This window comes from Manacus candei, unplaced genomic scaffold (genome assembly GCF_025592945.1).
Source record: "Manacus candei isolate 608988 ecotype Guabito, Panama unplaced genomic scaffold, ASM2559294v1 h1tg000033l, whole genome shotgun sequence".
NCBI lineage: Eukaryota > Metazoa > Chordata > Aves > Passeriformes > Pipridae > Manacus > Manacus candei.
In genome coordinates, this window is record NW_026138081.1 from 3,392,752 (window position 1) to 3,408,471 (window position 15,720).

Sequence of the window (15,720 nt, forward strand, 5' to 3'; positions counted from 1 at the left end):
CAGGTACTGTGCAATATATGGAAAAAGAAGAGTCCCTTCCCCACACTATGTGCTAAAAAGAAAAAAAAGCAAGAACCATGGGGAGAGAGGAGTAATTGATGCCAAAAGACTCAGTGACCTACAGCAATAACTAGTAAGTATATCACTGACTGAGTCTCGACACTGTTCCAAGACTATGCTTACCACCTTCTTAGAATTTATTTAAGTGCTACTAAGTATTACCAAAATGAAACAGATATTAGAACTTACTACCCTGAACACATCCTTGACAGTAAGAGCAAATGACCATCAGCAAAGTCCACCTGAACTTACCTAGGAGAGCTGGACACTTTGTTAGTCAAGCCCTGTGTGAAAAGCCTTATCATTTCCAGTAACTAGCTTTGAATAATTGAGATAGTAGTGGCATTTTACTGAAATCCAGCCTACTGAACTCCCAAACAGTGTTAACTTGATTGACCATAAGGCTTATTTCACCTTTTTTTTTTTAGCTAAGAAATGCATACATCTGTATTCCCAACAAAACAACCTACTACAGGCACCCTAAAGGAAACATACACGCATTTGTAAACTTATTTGACAACAGTTTACTACCACATATCTAAAGTCTATGATTCCTACTGTAAGGATAACAACTGGGCAAGACTGCATATGATTACACATATTTGTAGAATAAAGTACTTTCAAAGGATTAATTTAAAACCTGCAGGCCACAAATACCAAATTACCGCAGTGTGAAACTGAAATTTAGCAAAACTTGTTTAAAACACCCCACATCGTTTTTTACATTAAACAGATTCCATTGGAGCTGAAAATAAGGGTGTAATCAACCCATTTAATTTTTGTCCATTTAAATCCTGACAGAAAAGTTTACTATTACATACATATAATGTATAAGTTCTCATCTGTGATAAATAGCATTTCAGTTATAGCCTTTATTCATCAAAACCCACAAGGAACTTGAAATCATACACCTGAGGACCTGAAAAGCAAAACGAAGAGTGACTAAGGCATCAAATGATGTAGTTATCATTTGGTCTGCAGTCTCCGACCGTAAGGGTGAAAAAAACACATCAAAAAAAAACCTCCAGCAACTCTGCCTCACCCAGCAAGGAGCCCACGAAGATGACAATCTGCACGGTGGTGGTGAAGTGCCGGTAGCCCCGCTCCTCGCTCTCCACGGCCCCGGCCTCGCTGACGTTCCCGCCCTGCCACACCATCTGCCCGGCCGAGGCGTTCCTCATCTCCAGAGCTCTGGTGACAGCCTGGTACGGGGCATGGTCGCTTTCATTCCTCAACATCCAGCTTTTGTCGTACCCCATGGCGGAGTTCCTGCCCTCTCCGCTACCACCTAATAACCACAGGTTGTTGAGCCCTTCCCTTTAGCGAGTAAATGGTGCCCACCGGCAAAAAGGCGCTTCTAAGGATACAGCCCCTACTCTCGGAGGCATCTTCACCACATTCCTGTGTCCCGGGAAGCAGAGGCGGCTGTTCGCGTTTCCACCTCGTAAATCATGATAGCCAGTGAAGGAAAACAGAAAACAAGCCAGGCTTCTCCTTGCAATCAGCTCTCCCATATTTCTTGCTTCACACTGCCACAGGTCTCCTCAGCATGTTTTACCGCAATAAGCGAGAATGAGGGAATCACAGTACACAGAATCACAGCCCGCACCGCGGCTCATCCTCCCAACTCCGCCGAGGGTCGCGGCGCGCCCCCCGCGCACCAGGGCTCACTGCACACCAAAACCGGTCTGGAAAAGTTGAGGGACCACAAGCTCTTTCCCCCCACTCCACTCTCAGTGTTGGCGCTGCCTTTCCTCACAGCCCCGAGGGAGGAAAAACATGGTTTTCCCCCTGGCCCATCTGGCTCGCTCCTCCCGCGGTCAGGCACGGCTCGCCCCCCCCCCCGCCCTTCCGCCTCCCGCCCGGCTCTGCGCGGCGCTGGACACCGCAAGGACCCTTACACAGCGTCCAGAGAGGCCAGTGACAGCTCAGTGGGTTCCACTGCGCTCTAGCTATTTCTCGGGGAAAATTAATTTGGTTATGAATCCCAAGGCGGGGGGCGCTCGAGCCTCCAGTGAACCGAGAGGGCTCCGTACGATCCCTGCACGCCCCGCTCTGAGCGCGCCCCGCACTGAGCGCGGCTGGCGGCGATACCCCGCTCGTTCGTGCACCAACATCTCGGCCCGGGCGAGCCGCTGCGCCCCCGCTACCCGCGGCCCCGCCAGCCCACAGTGCTGGCTGCCGCCAAGCCCCGCCGCGATCCCGCGGAAGGCGGTGGCCGGCGGGGCGGGCAGGACTGGCGGGGCGGGCAGGACTGGCGGGGCAGGAGCCGCCGCGCTCCAGAGGGGCGGGCGCGCCGCCATCACGTGGCCGCCGCGCACGGCGGAGCCGCCATTTCGCTCGGTGGCTGGGAGCGTTTCTAAATCGGTATTTTAAACCAGGTCCGTAATTCTGAGGACAGGGTTTCAAAAGACGGTGCTGGATTCTAGTGTTGTTTGTTAAAATAGATATTTTTAATATATAATTTGCCATTAAAGCTCCTCAGTAGATGTAATAAATTTGGGCTTTGAATGTGCAAAAGTTGTGCATCCATATAGCAGGTGCACATTCGCCTTTAATTTGAAGACTTAAGGAGGGTGGCTAGTTAAAAATCAAGACAATAAAGCTTTTTCAGCCACTGGCCAGCCAATCTGGAAATGCTCCAAGAAGAGGAGCTACCCATGAGTATGGTCCCTGCACAGCAAGGCTTCCTCAGGGACCCAACACTCATGAGATGTATTTCAGTGGCACACATCCTGTCACCTGTGATGTGAACTTGGGTGACACAGGACAGAGCTGGGTGCTGTGCCGTGGGTTCAAAGATGTTTGCTGATCACAGGGATAGGGGACTGCCACCACCCCATTCCACCACAGGTCCTGAAGGCTGTTGGCCAAACCTCTGCTTGTACCTCTGTGTATTTGGCCCCTGCCCTTTGCAGGCTCCACTCATTCCTCTGGGAGCATGAGTCTCCCAGCTCATTGCGCCAGCCTTTTTTCCAGTAATTGATGTCTCCTACTCACTCCCAGTGTGGCCCTAGGCTCAATCACCCTCTTACCCTTTTCTCTCACCTCAACTCATTCGCCTTGTCCAACCAGTCCCATTTTTTCCTAGCTCTCCCCATGCAATAATCAGCAGCTTCCACCATGCTTTCCCCTCATCTTATCTTTCATTAGACACTCAAATGGGCTTCTTCCTCCTTCTGGACACATTCTCTGTAACCAGAGCCTGACCTCCATCCCTTCACCTCCCAGCCACCTTCAAGGCACTGTTCCTCATATAAAGCAATCCCTTTCTCCAGCTCCTACCTCAGGACGGGATGATGACTAAGACGCCAGGCAAGGGCTAATGCTTGCTATCTACAGCCTACACTGTGTACCCTCTATGTTGTCGTTGCATAGGTCTGCATAGTTGACATTAAGAAAGGATGACTTGGCTAAAGGAAAAGGTCCTGTGGAGATAGGATGGTCCCAGTTTGACTGGCAAATGGAACAGAAGAGAAGTAAGTTGTATGACCAGAACTTTGAAGGGCGCCATGGCCAGAAAAGAAATGTTGGCCTGGATTAAAGGTCATTTAAATATTAAAATGCATATACCTATATATGCTAATAAGTTTAATGAAGTACATGCTACCACAGGAATGACTGTATTATGCAACTCTCCACTTAGATCATGCTATATGTAACATAGCAGGACCATAGCACAGATTGGAGGAGGGCAGACATTTCACCTGTTAGGAGAAAGACCCTGGAGACAGCCAACAGGCTATTCTGCTTTCCCTCCTCTCAACTGGGGATGCTGCCTTGATAAGCACGAATATTATTATTACCTAGATTAACACAATATTATTAGAGATCTGTTACAGCTACTGCATTTATCAGTGGCAATTCCTATTCTGTATTTTTGTTGCTTCAATAAACTGCACTGTTCATGAATTTGTGGTTGTGGAAGTTCCTGTTGAACACGGCCAGACATATAATGACAAATAGTTATAGTCAGAATAAGCCCAGCTGCACCCAGCCCCTCTGATCTCTGGGGACAAGACGGAATGCAAGAGGGTTTATTTTGTGCCACACTTCTTGCTCTTAACACTCAGGACCCTTCCCCTCTCTCCTGCACTTCACCTAGGAAGACTGACCAACCCTCACTATGCCCATGGGGAAGTGAAAGCACATTCTCACACCTCACTTCATTAAATTTTAATAGCTAGAATTAAATTTTAGTGCTGTGACACATTATAGGTTTAATAATTTTGTCATAAATTTTGGAAGGGAAGCTTCTGTCCAGATGCAGTCTTGCACATCTTTAGGGCAGGTGGATGTTCATTGCATTCCAGTAAATCTATGGGGAGCATATGAGTACTTCCCTCAGTAATGTAATTCAATTCAGTTTATGCAGGTTTTCACAAGGTTAGCTAGCAAAGCCACAGCACTGAAAAAGGTTGTCTCTTCCCCTTCATTCGTCAAATTTTCACACTTCTGCTGGGGTACAAGACTTTTAAAAATAAATTCTTAGAATGTTTTCATGATTATGTCATGATTATCTGCCTTTCTTCTTGGAAACAATGAATCATTATAGAAAAAATTAAGAGGAAAAAAAATAGCCTGAGGTAGACATCTGGTCTAGAATATTTCATCCCAAACCGGTAAAATTTTGCCAAGTCACAAAGAATGGGAACAATTGGGCAGCTTTAACAATGCATAAGGTTGCCCGACCCACCCATTGCCACACAGTGTAACACAGGAGAAGTTTCCCAGGTGCTGGGCTGTGTGCCCCACACCACGTGCTTAGGAAGTATAAACCCATAATTTCTGTTAAAGGAAATTTTACTTGCGTTTCTTAATTACTTACTGCATCACATCTTCTAATTGGCCATTCTTGCTGTGTCTCTGTGTGGGAGAGAAGATGAATCTGTGCCCTAGAAACTTTTATGTCTTTTCTTTAACACAGGGAAACTATTTACACAAATTGATAGATAAGCAGACCCAACTGCACCAGAGGAAACTCCAGTGGTCAGTTACAGTGCCCCAGGTCGCATTTGACTGAGCAAAAGGAGGTCTCCCTTGCTGTTAGATAAACACTACACAGCTTTGGTCATGCATTTCCTACAAAAAATATGAGACAGAAAGACCTTGCCACTAAAGACAGGTTCCAGGAGTGGTAAGGAATCACAACAGTGGTAACAGCATCACAACAGTGATACAATTTAATACTCGGCTTTGGTTAGATACTAATGAACATTATTTAAGTGTGACTGAAAGATAAACACACACATGGAACAAGCTTTCAATTTCAGAAGGAAAATTGAGGGCTATAGAAACTGTTCATTAGCATAAGTCCCTCCTGAAGTGGTCTATAACAAAAAGTCTGTACTGGAAGGTCAGGGACTAAAGTGAAAGTCACCCAAACTCCATTTATATATCTGGGTGCATGGTAGCAAGCTGCAGACTACTGTAACATTTTTCTTTGCCTGGGGATTACTCACCTAGTCAATAAGCTTGTATGTATGAATTTATTTGGGGTTTCTTTATTAAGATCCCAAAACTTACCGGAGGCTACATCTTGTGGCAGTCCTCTTCAGTAGTTACTACAAGAAGTGACCAAAGAAAGCACATTTTCTTCTTTGGTTACCACTGCTCTCCCAACAACCCCCAGCTTCCTCTCTCTGGCAAGTTCCACCAAGGAGACCCAGGGGCTGAGAGGTGTTCACCGGGTCTGGCCTCACTTTGTATTTGCAGTTTAACTAGCAAAAGACTAAGGCTGCTTGCCCTCCACATGCTATTATTCACTAAAGCAATCGTCAGTGGAAATATTTTCATAGTTTTCACAGGAACTTGTATCCCGTGTCAGCTCTACATTAAATCCATTCTGAACTTTGTGGTTACCTTTCCCTTTTGCAAGTCTTTGTCAAGGTCTATTAAAAAACATCTGCACAGTAACTAGTCGTATTTGCTGCGTATCTCCGTATTATAGGTATAACTGGGGGAGGTCAGGCTGGGCATTAGGAAAAGATTCTTCACCCAGAGAGTGGTTGATCACTGGAACAGGCTCCCCAGGGAAGTGGTCATGGCACCAAGCCTCCCAGAGTTTAGTCACAGTTTAGTTTCACGTAGTCCTGTGAGGAGCAGGGAATTGGTCTCGGTAATCCTTATGGGTCCCTTCCAACTCGATATATTCCTGGTGGGCGAACCACCGGCCCCCAGAGTCGCCCTCCCCCGGCTCCTCCTCCTGCCGCCGCCGCGGGGGCGGTGCCGGGGCCGCGCTCCGGCACCACTTGCAGGGGGGCAGCGCGGCGGTGCTGTCCGCGATGGCCGCCGCCCGCCCCCGCCGGGGCAGCTGACATGGCCCGGGCCGGCGGCGCGCAGCAGATGCCGGCGGAGACTGCCGGGGAGCCGCCGGAGAGCTACCAGCTGCGGCAGGAGAACGAGCTGCAGGTGCTGGAGTCGATTTACGGGCAGGACTTCCAGGATCTGCGGCAGAACCAGGCCTGGAAGGTAGTGAGCGGGGCCCGCAGGGTGCGGATGCTGCGGGGGGTGGAGCGGAGCGGGTCGCTGTGCGGAGCGGGTCGCTGTGCGGAGCGGGTCGCTGTGCGGAGCGGGTCGCTGTGCGGAGCGGGACTGGGGGCGCGGCTGGCGCTGCCCCGGTGGTGCCGGTCCGCGTCTTCCTTGAGGGGCGCGTCTCGCCTCCCCCCCAGCCCTGCTGCGGATCGCCCTTGCGATTAATCCTCAAGATAGAAGTGCTCGCACTATATGCAGTGCTGTGTTTATAAATTGCATTTTAATGAATTGTCAGGCTTTAAAGAAATTGACTCTTTTGCTTAACCGACTAATTACGTACTTGCTTAATAAATTAATCGCATCGGTATATATGATGATTTTGCGTGGTTATTATATGCTGTGGTTTTCTCAAACTGTGGCTGTTTCCATGATAACTTGATACTTCAGCTTTCATTTTTATAGGTTTGGGGTTTTTTAGTTACAACTAGTTAGTGCTCAGGTCTAGTACTCGCTACTCTCTTGCATTTAACTTTCATGTCCACAACATCTAATTGATATTTTTTTCCAACTATGCTTTTGGCACTGTTTTCCTGTACCTGGAGATACTGGTTACGCTGTTCTGTTCTCAAAGTTCACTTCTACTGTTGTTTCTTTTTACATTCTTTTGTGTTTAATTTCTACAAAATATATCATAGCCTTCGCTGTCTTTTTTTTCTGCCATAGATCTGGACTTAACATTTTTGCAGCAACTTTGTAACTTTTTTTCTTTTTTCATGGAGTTTGGTGAGAACACTCTTAATTATTTCTTGGGTTTTCAGAAGTATTGCAAACCTCACTCCTTATTAAAAGTCCTACCTGACGTCCTCTTGACTTGACCTGTTCTCTTCCTTGCTGAAAATGCAAATGGAAAATAGAGGGCATAGTTACCATGTGTTTCCTTATTTGTTTTTCCATGTAGTCTTGCTTCCCTATCAGTTTTTCATGTTACTAAGGCCTGGGTTGTTTTGTTGGTTTTTTGGTGTTTGTTTGGGGTTCTTTTTGTTTTGTGGTGGTTTTTTTTTTTAAATTCTAATTGAAGAGGAAAAGGTTAGAATGTTTATATGGCCATATTTTACTTTACTCTGATTTCGAGTAGGTGATTTGAACAGGTTGGAGAGGGGGAAGACAATACTTGTTAGAATTCTGGTTTATGTCTAACCCCAAAATAAAACTAGAAAAAAAATACTGTCCATTTCTTTGGCCACATAAAGTGTATATCAGTGTGACATTATGGTCTGTTGCCATGTCAGAAAATAATGATTAGTGTTAGTGATCCAAACCAGAAAGAAACAATATTGGTTTTATAATAAATTTAATATGTGATATTCCATAAATAGCCTGTGTTTATTTAATTTTTTCCTCCTGCTGGTCTACAGTAAGCACAATACAAGAGTTTTGTTGTAGAACCTCATTTTTGCTCAGTCTGAATAATCTTTCTAATAACTGTAACTACGTTTATCTGAAGAAGTTGCAAAAATATTCTGGATAAAGTGTGGTAATCAGTGGCCCAGTTCACTGTCATTGAGCAATATCACTGCATTAACATATTTTTTTAGTTATTTGGATGGTCTAACCCATATCCTACTATAATATATGTCTAGAGTTGAATGTTTTCATTAAAACAAAACCTTTTCAATCTGAAGTTTTTGTTTTGTGTTTTAGGTGCGACAGCCTCCTGAAATTAATTTAGTTCTGCGTCCTCAGGGATTGACTGGTGCTAATGAAGTGTATGCCAAAGTTGACCTGTGGGTCAAGTGTCCACATACTTACCCTGATACGTGAGTGAACATTAAAATATAACCTCTTGTCTCTATTTTCCATAGTAAAGTGTAAGTTGAAAAAATATGTAGTTTTAGTCTTCAGTGTTACTCTGGCTTTCTGCATGTCAGTATTTATTAAACGTGTGGTACTTTATAATATGCAGCTCTAAACTTTGGTACCTGAATTGGATGTAGTCTTTTGTACAATGGAGAATAATAGGGTCAGTGTAAGACTGCAGCCCCAATTTGTAGCTTGCAAATAAATGAACATGTGTTCCTATGCTAGTATCTTAGTGCTCTTCTTATACTTCAGCTTGTGACTCTTTCAGCTGACACGAACTGAATCTCCTTTTTTTAAAGCCATCTGCTGTCTTAGTTGTGTCTGCTGTCCTGTTTTCTGCTGGATTAGTCTTTTGGAAGAGTCCTCCATAGAGAATGTGGAAGGAGTTGCAGGTGACAGCTTCCCCCAGGATTTTGGGTTGGCAAGTGATTTCTGGGTTAAAAGTGTTGCTCTGTGCCCAGTTTTCTTCCGTCCGTATGCCACTGATAGTGTCCAAAGCATAACTCCCTTCAGTCCATCCATTTATGCTGTGGCATGTATGGTGTACAAGGGAAGTGCTATTCCTTACTAAGTGATAGCTCAGTTATACCCTATAACAAAGACATAACAGCTGAGATAGCATACCTACAGACACTTTGCTTGTTCACTTTATTTTAAATATTTTTTAAGTTTAGCTGATATTTATTTATTGCATATGTTTTTGGAGGTTTGTGTAAGCTGTATAGTGGTGATAAATAAATTTTAAACATCTGTTATGCTAGTAATATTTCAAAAGGCTTGTTAAGTAAATTACTAGTGAAGAGCTGAATTTTAAGATTCTGCAGGGTTTCTTTGGTAGTTCTACTGTTAAGTGTAACCGACAGGTAATCTGCAGCCAGAAAATTTGATGGTAGAGAATATGAAACAGTATTTCTGGCTTTATGTTGTATATGTAATATTTATATTCTGTTTATTTGAGCATTGACTAATTGCCAAGTGACTACAAACTCCATTTCTTTTCCCTCACACACTGTTTTTATCAATATTCTGTTGCTTTTTCCACTCAGTTTTTCTAATGAGGACTTTTATATGTTGCTGTCCTTCAGAGTTCCTGAAATACAATTAAAAAATTCAAAAGGCTTGTCAAATGAGAAAATAAATGAACTAAAATCCAGATTAGCTGAACTGGCAAAACAGTGCCGTGGAGAGGTAAGAGCTTTTCACTTCCTTCCGGACCAAATAGTTCTAAAAATTTTTGGTATAATATAGTGGAATACATCCACATTGGAAGTATAAGTTGCATTGCTCTTAAGGAAAGAGGGACTGTCTTTCTTAAGAATGTTTCTAACTAATGAAAATCCAGTGCCTATGTAAACAGTGCAAGCTTTATCCGTGTTCAAAGGTTCATGTTATTAGGTTGAGAGGTTCTGAGTTATTTCACAGTATGAAAAGCAATACTAACTCTTAAGAGCTTTCTGCACTTTTCAGATTAATTTGAATATTGTAAGAGGCCATACCTGTTTAAGCAAACAGCAATTCCCTGGGGAGTTTTTTGAATGGGATCTTGTTCATCTAGCGCTGAACTGAAGGGCTGGAGACCTTTCTTCTAACACGAACTCAACACTTGATTTCTGTGGCTGTAGCACAATCACTCCATGCCATTGTGCCTTTTTTTCTACTGTGTTTAAGAATAGCAATACTTGAGTTTCTCCTGAATTGGATAAAAAGAGAAAGGGAAACATGAAGCACAGAACTTTTATCTGTTTTAAGAAATTTTGTAAGTCCTCAGATATGTTTAGTATTTAAAATACATTTCCATTCTTGTTGAGGCTGAAATGATTCAAAGAATTACTAGCAAGCAAAGAATTCTTAGTGAAAACAGTGTTTATGGTATGTTTCTTATTGCTGTTTGGAAATGTTGCAGGTGAACACATTTGAATAGCTCCATTTGATTTTTTAAAAGTGAGAAATACACAGCAGTGGATGTTATATGCTGAAATGGGATACTATTTTGCTTTCAATTTCCTAAGGCTGTCAACTTTAGAGGTTTAGCAAGGGCTGCCTGTCATTCAGTCTTGCCACATCAAGTCTTTTTTCCATTTGAATACTACTATTTTCATTGCCATTTTTTCTGGAGATACTTCAAAAAGAACTGTTTTAGCCAGGTACTGTTTTGTTCATTCTGTTCAATAACCAAAAATTTCCTCAAATTTTTCAGTATCTTTGGAAATTGCTGCTGTGTTGCTTTTTTGAGTGAGTGTCATTTGGCCATGTGATGTACTTCTTTCAGGTGATGATATTTGAACTTGCCGACCATGTACAGTCATTTCTCAGTGAATATAATAAACCACCTTCCAAGTCTTTTCATGAAGAAATGCTAAAAAATCATCAAAAAGAACAAGAAAGATTAGCTCAGGAGGAATTGCGTAGGGCACAAGAAGTTAAGAGAAGAGAGGAGCAGGAGGTAAGAGAAGTCAAAGTATGAATAACCCTGTATTCTTATCATAATCATGATTTGAAAATCATTTTGCATAGCAGTGCATTTTAGTGAATTATTAATTTGTCAGACCTGTCAGTATGACTTGACCAATATGCATTATATGAACTATCTATTGCTCTAATTGTAATATTTTAATGATGTACTTTTAACCGTGAGAAATCTTTATGCCTGAAACAAACCTAAATGTTGATTCCTGATGCTGTGAAAATTACTTATCAAGAGGACCTTATACATTTGCTTACACTTGTGTATATAGTAAGTGCATTCCATCTTAAACTAGGAAGTATTAGCCATCCAGATAGGTAATCATACCTTCTTTCACCTGTTGGGTGACTGGAATGTTCACTATGACAGACATCTCTAGAGAGCAACAAATTTAATCTAAAGAGACCTGAGACCACCTACATCCTTCACTAGAAATGAGGTCTCACAGAGGCTTGTAGTATGGAGTCTCCATACTGTGAGGAACATGAATAGAATAGCTCTGGTTTTGTTTTAGTTTATCCCTCTGTCTTTTTTGTGTATGAAACTTTATTGTTGGGTCTGGCAGAAGTCATTTGCCTATAATTCCATTCTCCTATATGCTGTTAACTTCCTTAGGAGAGCTATTTTGACTTCTCTTTTTTATTCTTGTGACATCCACAAATCCTCTTTAATACTTTTGAAAAATCATCATAGCTCTTTTTTTTAAGCCAGGGTAAGATTTTAACAGTTGCATTGCATGTATTGTTCCATCTCTTAACAACACCAAAATTCATTTCAGCAACGTGAAATCCTTAACGAGATTCAGAGAAGGGAGGAAGAGAAAAGAGAAGAAAGAAAAAAGAAAGAGATTGCCAAACAGGTATTCTTTCCAAGCAGGCGTGCAAAAAAACATTGCACTAAGTTCTTCCCAGAACTCTAATATATGCTTGTAAAAATTTGAGAGACTTACATGACTAAATTTTCCTGGACATCTTTTCTCATCCATTGCTCCTAATAGATCTAGGTTAAAACAGGTTCTTGAGGATACAGGTTTTATTTCTAGAATATACTAGCATCTCAAGTGTACCAAGATATTTTCAAACACACATAGAAAAAAGTTGATATGTTAATGTTTTCAGTTTCTTTAGATTCTTGCTCATGGGCAGTGCTGAAAGGTACTTTCTGAAATCTCAGCACTTTTTTCCATGCCCTCACGTATACATTTATTATGAAAACATTACTTTAGTGACCTGGGTGCCTTCACAGAATAATAATTAAGTACTCACATATTTTGAAGATAGGAGTGGATTCTGTACTTATTTGGTGTCTTTCCTGATTTATAGGAACGTTTGGAAATAGCTGCTCTGACAAATCAAGAAAATTCTCACAGTAGAGACACTGCAGGATATAAAGTTGCTTCACGCTTAAATGGGAGCTGTTTGGAACATGGGGTGAACAGTAAACACCGACCAAATTCAACTGGACGCTCAAAGTATGTCAGTTTGCATGTAGATTTCTTAGATTTCAAAGTGAAATTTGAAGGCAAGGGAATAGTGTGTCATGTTCATCTGTTTATTTTGGTCTCTTCCTCCCCTGCCCTTTCATTTGACATGGTTTAACTAATTCGTGTGCTCTGGATAACTTTGGACCTTTCCAATTTTTAAGGTCTGTATTCAACTCCTGGCTTTAAATACTGAGACCCAGTGCAGCATGATGTTGCTGCTAAAATACTGGATTTCTAATCAGACACGTATTTTTGCACTAATCCATCTTTGAAATTAATAGATATTATCATTGGATGAAAAAGTCTCTGAAAGCTAATCCTCTTGCAGAATTAATATATTTAGGGACTAGGACATGTGGCAGTAGTCTCTTTTTGAGTTGGAGAAAAATGTTCTGTTCACATTGCAGACGAGAACGACAGCTTTCTGTTAGTAATAATGAAGAACCACCTGGAAATTATGAAGTTTTGAACTTCAGCACAAGTGGTGCTGGACAACTTACTGTCCATAAAGGAAAATGTCTAGGTAAGCAAAATTACAATTGTAGCTTGAAATACTGTTTTTGAGACTGCCTCTTTTGGTTTTTTTGGGTGGTTTCTGTTAATGAAACTTCCCTGTCCGACCATCCAGGAGGCACTCTGGCAGTCGCTCTAGCACCACCTGGGCTGGGACTGAAGTGCCTTTGCAGCTACACACCATACGCTCACACAGTCAGACCAGGTTTCCTTAAGGGCTCCACCCCAGGTTTCCCATGGCAGGGTCTCAGATGTCCAGATCATCAGAATAATTTAATCATGGTACAATAACTAAATAACAAGATTGACAGCTAGAGCCTGTGCCTCCAAGGGGGGATCCCAAACAAAGGAACCCCTGGGCTTTTATACCCTCACAGTCTAAACGTTGGAAAGTCTGGGGGTCTCGGCTCCTGCTGTCTCTGAGCGTGGGTCCATGGCTGGGCCACAGATCCCTGTGCCCTTTGTCATGCGAAGGTTGGCAGGTCACAGGCTTTTGCCTCAGGCTTGGGCTCCTGCCCCCCAGAGCTCAACCTGCAGCTCCACTGCAGCTGCACACCCAACTACCTGCACTGAATGTATTCTTTAGCAGTTTGTTTATTAACTTAAACAATATTAACAGGTACAAGCAGCAAAGATAGAGAGAGTGCTATAGCAGATTGTGATATGTCACAATAAGAATGGGAGAGAGTAATAGGAAAAGTTAATTTGTGGTAAATGTCTCATGTTTTTCTAGACTATTTTAAATAAAAACTTACTTCTCCAGGTACAATTACATAACTGAGTAGCCATAAAAAAATCAAACTACCCTCTCAACATTTTATATTCTCGACATAACTAAATTAATACTGAAAACTATTTTCCTTTAAATTTAAATAGCTAGGTTGTCAGATATACGTGGCTACCAAGCAAGAAGTCACATCACATGTTAGCTTTCAGTAGCATGTGAAACTGCTGATAAGCACAGGGTTCGAAGGGCATACTTGCTCTCCTTCCATTGCTGCTGATAGCAATGGCATAAAAGCAGTGGGTTTAGCAAAAACAGTCACCCTTTCAGAGCTGAAAGGCCTCCATGAAGTGCCCACATGAATGGACCATCATATGTTTTCACTGTTTGTTTTCAACACAGCACTTCCTCAGTGGGGAGATGAACAGCCTGAAAGTCTCTGAAGCAAGGAGAATTTTATTATTTTGCAGTTCGAAGATGAACAATTATGTTACTGTGTGTAGAGTTTGGCATTTGCTGAGTAGGAAGGTTGTTCATGTATTAAAACTTGAAAGTCTTTAAAATATGCAACAGTTTTTTTTCCCATGTAGTACTGCTTTCATTTGACTACTGCTGCATAGCGTTCAGTCTCATCAGACCTGATATTTACCATACCTGCTGTATAGATATGGATATTGTTTAGTTGTAAGTAGACTTATATTTCTGAACTTTGGAAAACAGGCTTACTGGTATTTATTTAGCATTTGCAGGAGCTCTTGTCAAGTCCTCAGAAACAAAAGAAGCCATGTTCCTCTTCTCTCTCTTTATGTACAGGCAGGGATGAACAACTTGGTAAATCAGTCTACAATGCCTTAGAAATTCGCAGTGGAGATTTTGTTTTAATATATGAGTGGGTTCTGCACTGGCAAAAAAAGATGGGAAGATTTCTTACAACGCAGGAAATAGAAAAGATTGAGAAGTCTAAGAAACAGGTAATGCCTATGTTTTGCATTTGGCTTAATCAAGATTAGGTGAGGCTCAGTGCTTTTCTTGAGGCTGCTAGTCTATATTAAACTTGAGAGGGTGGTAATGAGCTTTAAAATGCTGATGTTTAGAGTATCTGCACAAAAGAAGATGAGTATATGGGGTATTCATATAAATGCAAGAAAGTGTGTTTGCAAGTATGCATAAATAAAATAATAAAATATTAAAATTCTGAAGAAAGAGAGAATCAAGCTTACCTGTCAGAAATCAATGCTGTACCTTCCTCTTGTGTGCAATATTTCTTTTTTAGAAAAGAACGAGGATGTTATATATTTTGTACGTATTTTGTATATCTTATATATTTTAGTAGTGGTGTGTTCACAAGATATGACACAATGCATGTTATATTGTGTTTCTCTACCAGCTTCAGGGTGCAGAAACAGAGTTCAGCTCACTGACGAAGCTAAGTCACCCAAACATAGTACATTATAAATGTATGAACCTTAAAGAACGGGACGATTCAATTGTGGTGGATATTTTAGTGGAGCACATAAGTGGTTGCAGCCTTTCTACATACTTACACAAAGAGACTCCAGTTCCGGTTGAGCAGTTGCGCCATTATGTGACCCAGATCTTGTCAGCTCTCGACTACTTGCACAGTAATTCAGTAGTGCACAAAGTTCTTTGTGCTTCCAGTGTCCTGGTAGATGCTGAAGGCAACATCAAGGTGACAGACTACAGCATTTCCAAGCGCTTAGCTGATATCTGCAAAGCAGATGTTTTTGAGCAAACCAAAGTTCGTTTCAGTGAGGATGGTCTTCCCAACAAACCTGGAAAAAAAGGCGATGTGTGGCGTCTGGGCTTGCTTCTGCTTTCACTCAGCCAGGGCCAAGTAACCAAGGAATTTCCAGTTGCTGTTCCTACCAATTTACCTGCTGACTTCCAAGACTTTCTGGGAAAGTATGTTTGTTGCATTCATGTATTTTTTGTTTGTTTGTTTGTTTTAAAGATTTGAACAGTTGTTTTAAAGAACAGCTAAGCCCTCCTGTGTTACTAGTTGTAGATTTTAGAGATGAGGTGTGCTGTCTTATGGCTCAGGCTGCTAATTGGTTTTTGGGAGAGTGTCCGGTGCTCTCTTTTTCTCTGCTTTGCCACCGTGTGTCGCTGTGAATAAGTCCT

The 15,720-nt window shown here is 42.1% G+C and overlaps 2 protein-coding genes across 7 annotated transcripts in view; one reads left to right on the top strand and one right to left on the bottom strand.

The window, feature by feature from the left end:
- The window catches only part of GPR176 (G protein-coupled receptor 176), a 32,870-nt gene extending 28,985 nt beyond the window's left edge, over positions 1 to 3,885 (bottom strand). The window contains exons 1-2 of one of the 4 annotated variants that reach the window (XM_051791328.1): positions 1,962 to 2,022; positions 1,103 to 1,262 (exon numbers count right to left, since the gene is read on the bottom strand). In XM_051791328.1, coding sequence (XP_051647288.1) covers positions 1,103 to 1,241 — 139 coding nt within the window. In that variant the 5' untranslated portion in view covers positions 1,242 to 1,262; positions 1,962 to 2,022. Of the gene's footprint in view, positions 1 to 1,102 lie in introns of all 4 variants that reach the window. The other 3 variants (XM_051791326.1, XM_051791327.1, XM_051791329.1) reach the window with 3 other exon arrangements.
- Positions 3,886 to 6,300: 2,415 nt separating this feature from the next.
- EIF2AK4 (eukaryotic translation initiation factor 2 alpha kinase 4) overlaps positions 6,301 to 15,720 on the top strand; it is a 36,490-nt gene continuing 27,070 nt past the window's right edge. For 2 of the 3 annotated variants that reach the window (XR_007905152.1, XM_051791324.1), the window contains exons 1-9: positions 6,301 to 6,531; positions 8,236 to 8,351; positions 9,480 to 9,582; positions 10,664 to 10,837; positions 11,637 to 11,717; positions 12,181 to 12,329; positions 12,749 to 12,864; positions 14,392 to 14,549; positions 14,966 to 15,501. Coding sequence is in view for 2 of the 3 variants with exons in the window: in XM_051791324.1 (XP_051647284.1) it covers positions 6,379 to 6,531; positions 8,236 to 8,351; positions 9,480 to 9,582; positions 10,664 to 10,837; positions 11,637 to 11,717; positions 12,181 to 12,329; positions 12,749 to 12,864; positions 14,392 to 14,549; positions 14,966 to 15,501 (1,586 nt within the window). In the remaining variant the exon portion in view is untranslated. The remainder of the gene's footprint in view (positions 6,532 to 8,235; positions 8,352 to 9,479; positions 9,583 to 10,663; positions 10,838 to 11,636; positions 11,718 to 12,180; positions 12,330 to 12,748; positions 12,865 to 14,391; positions 14,550 to 14,965; positions 15,502 to 15,720) is intronic. The other variant, XM_051791323.1, reaches the window with a different exon arrangement.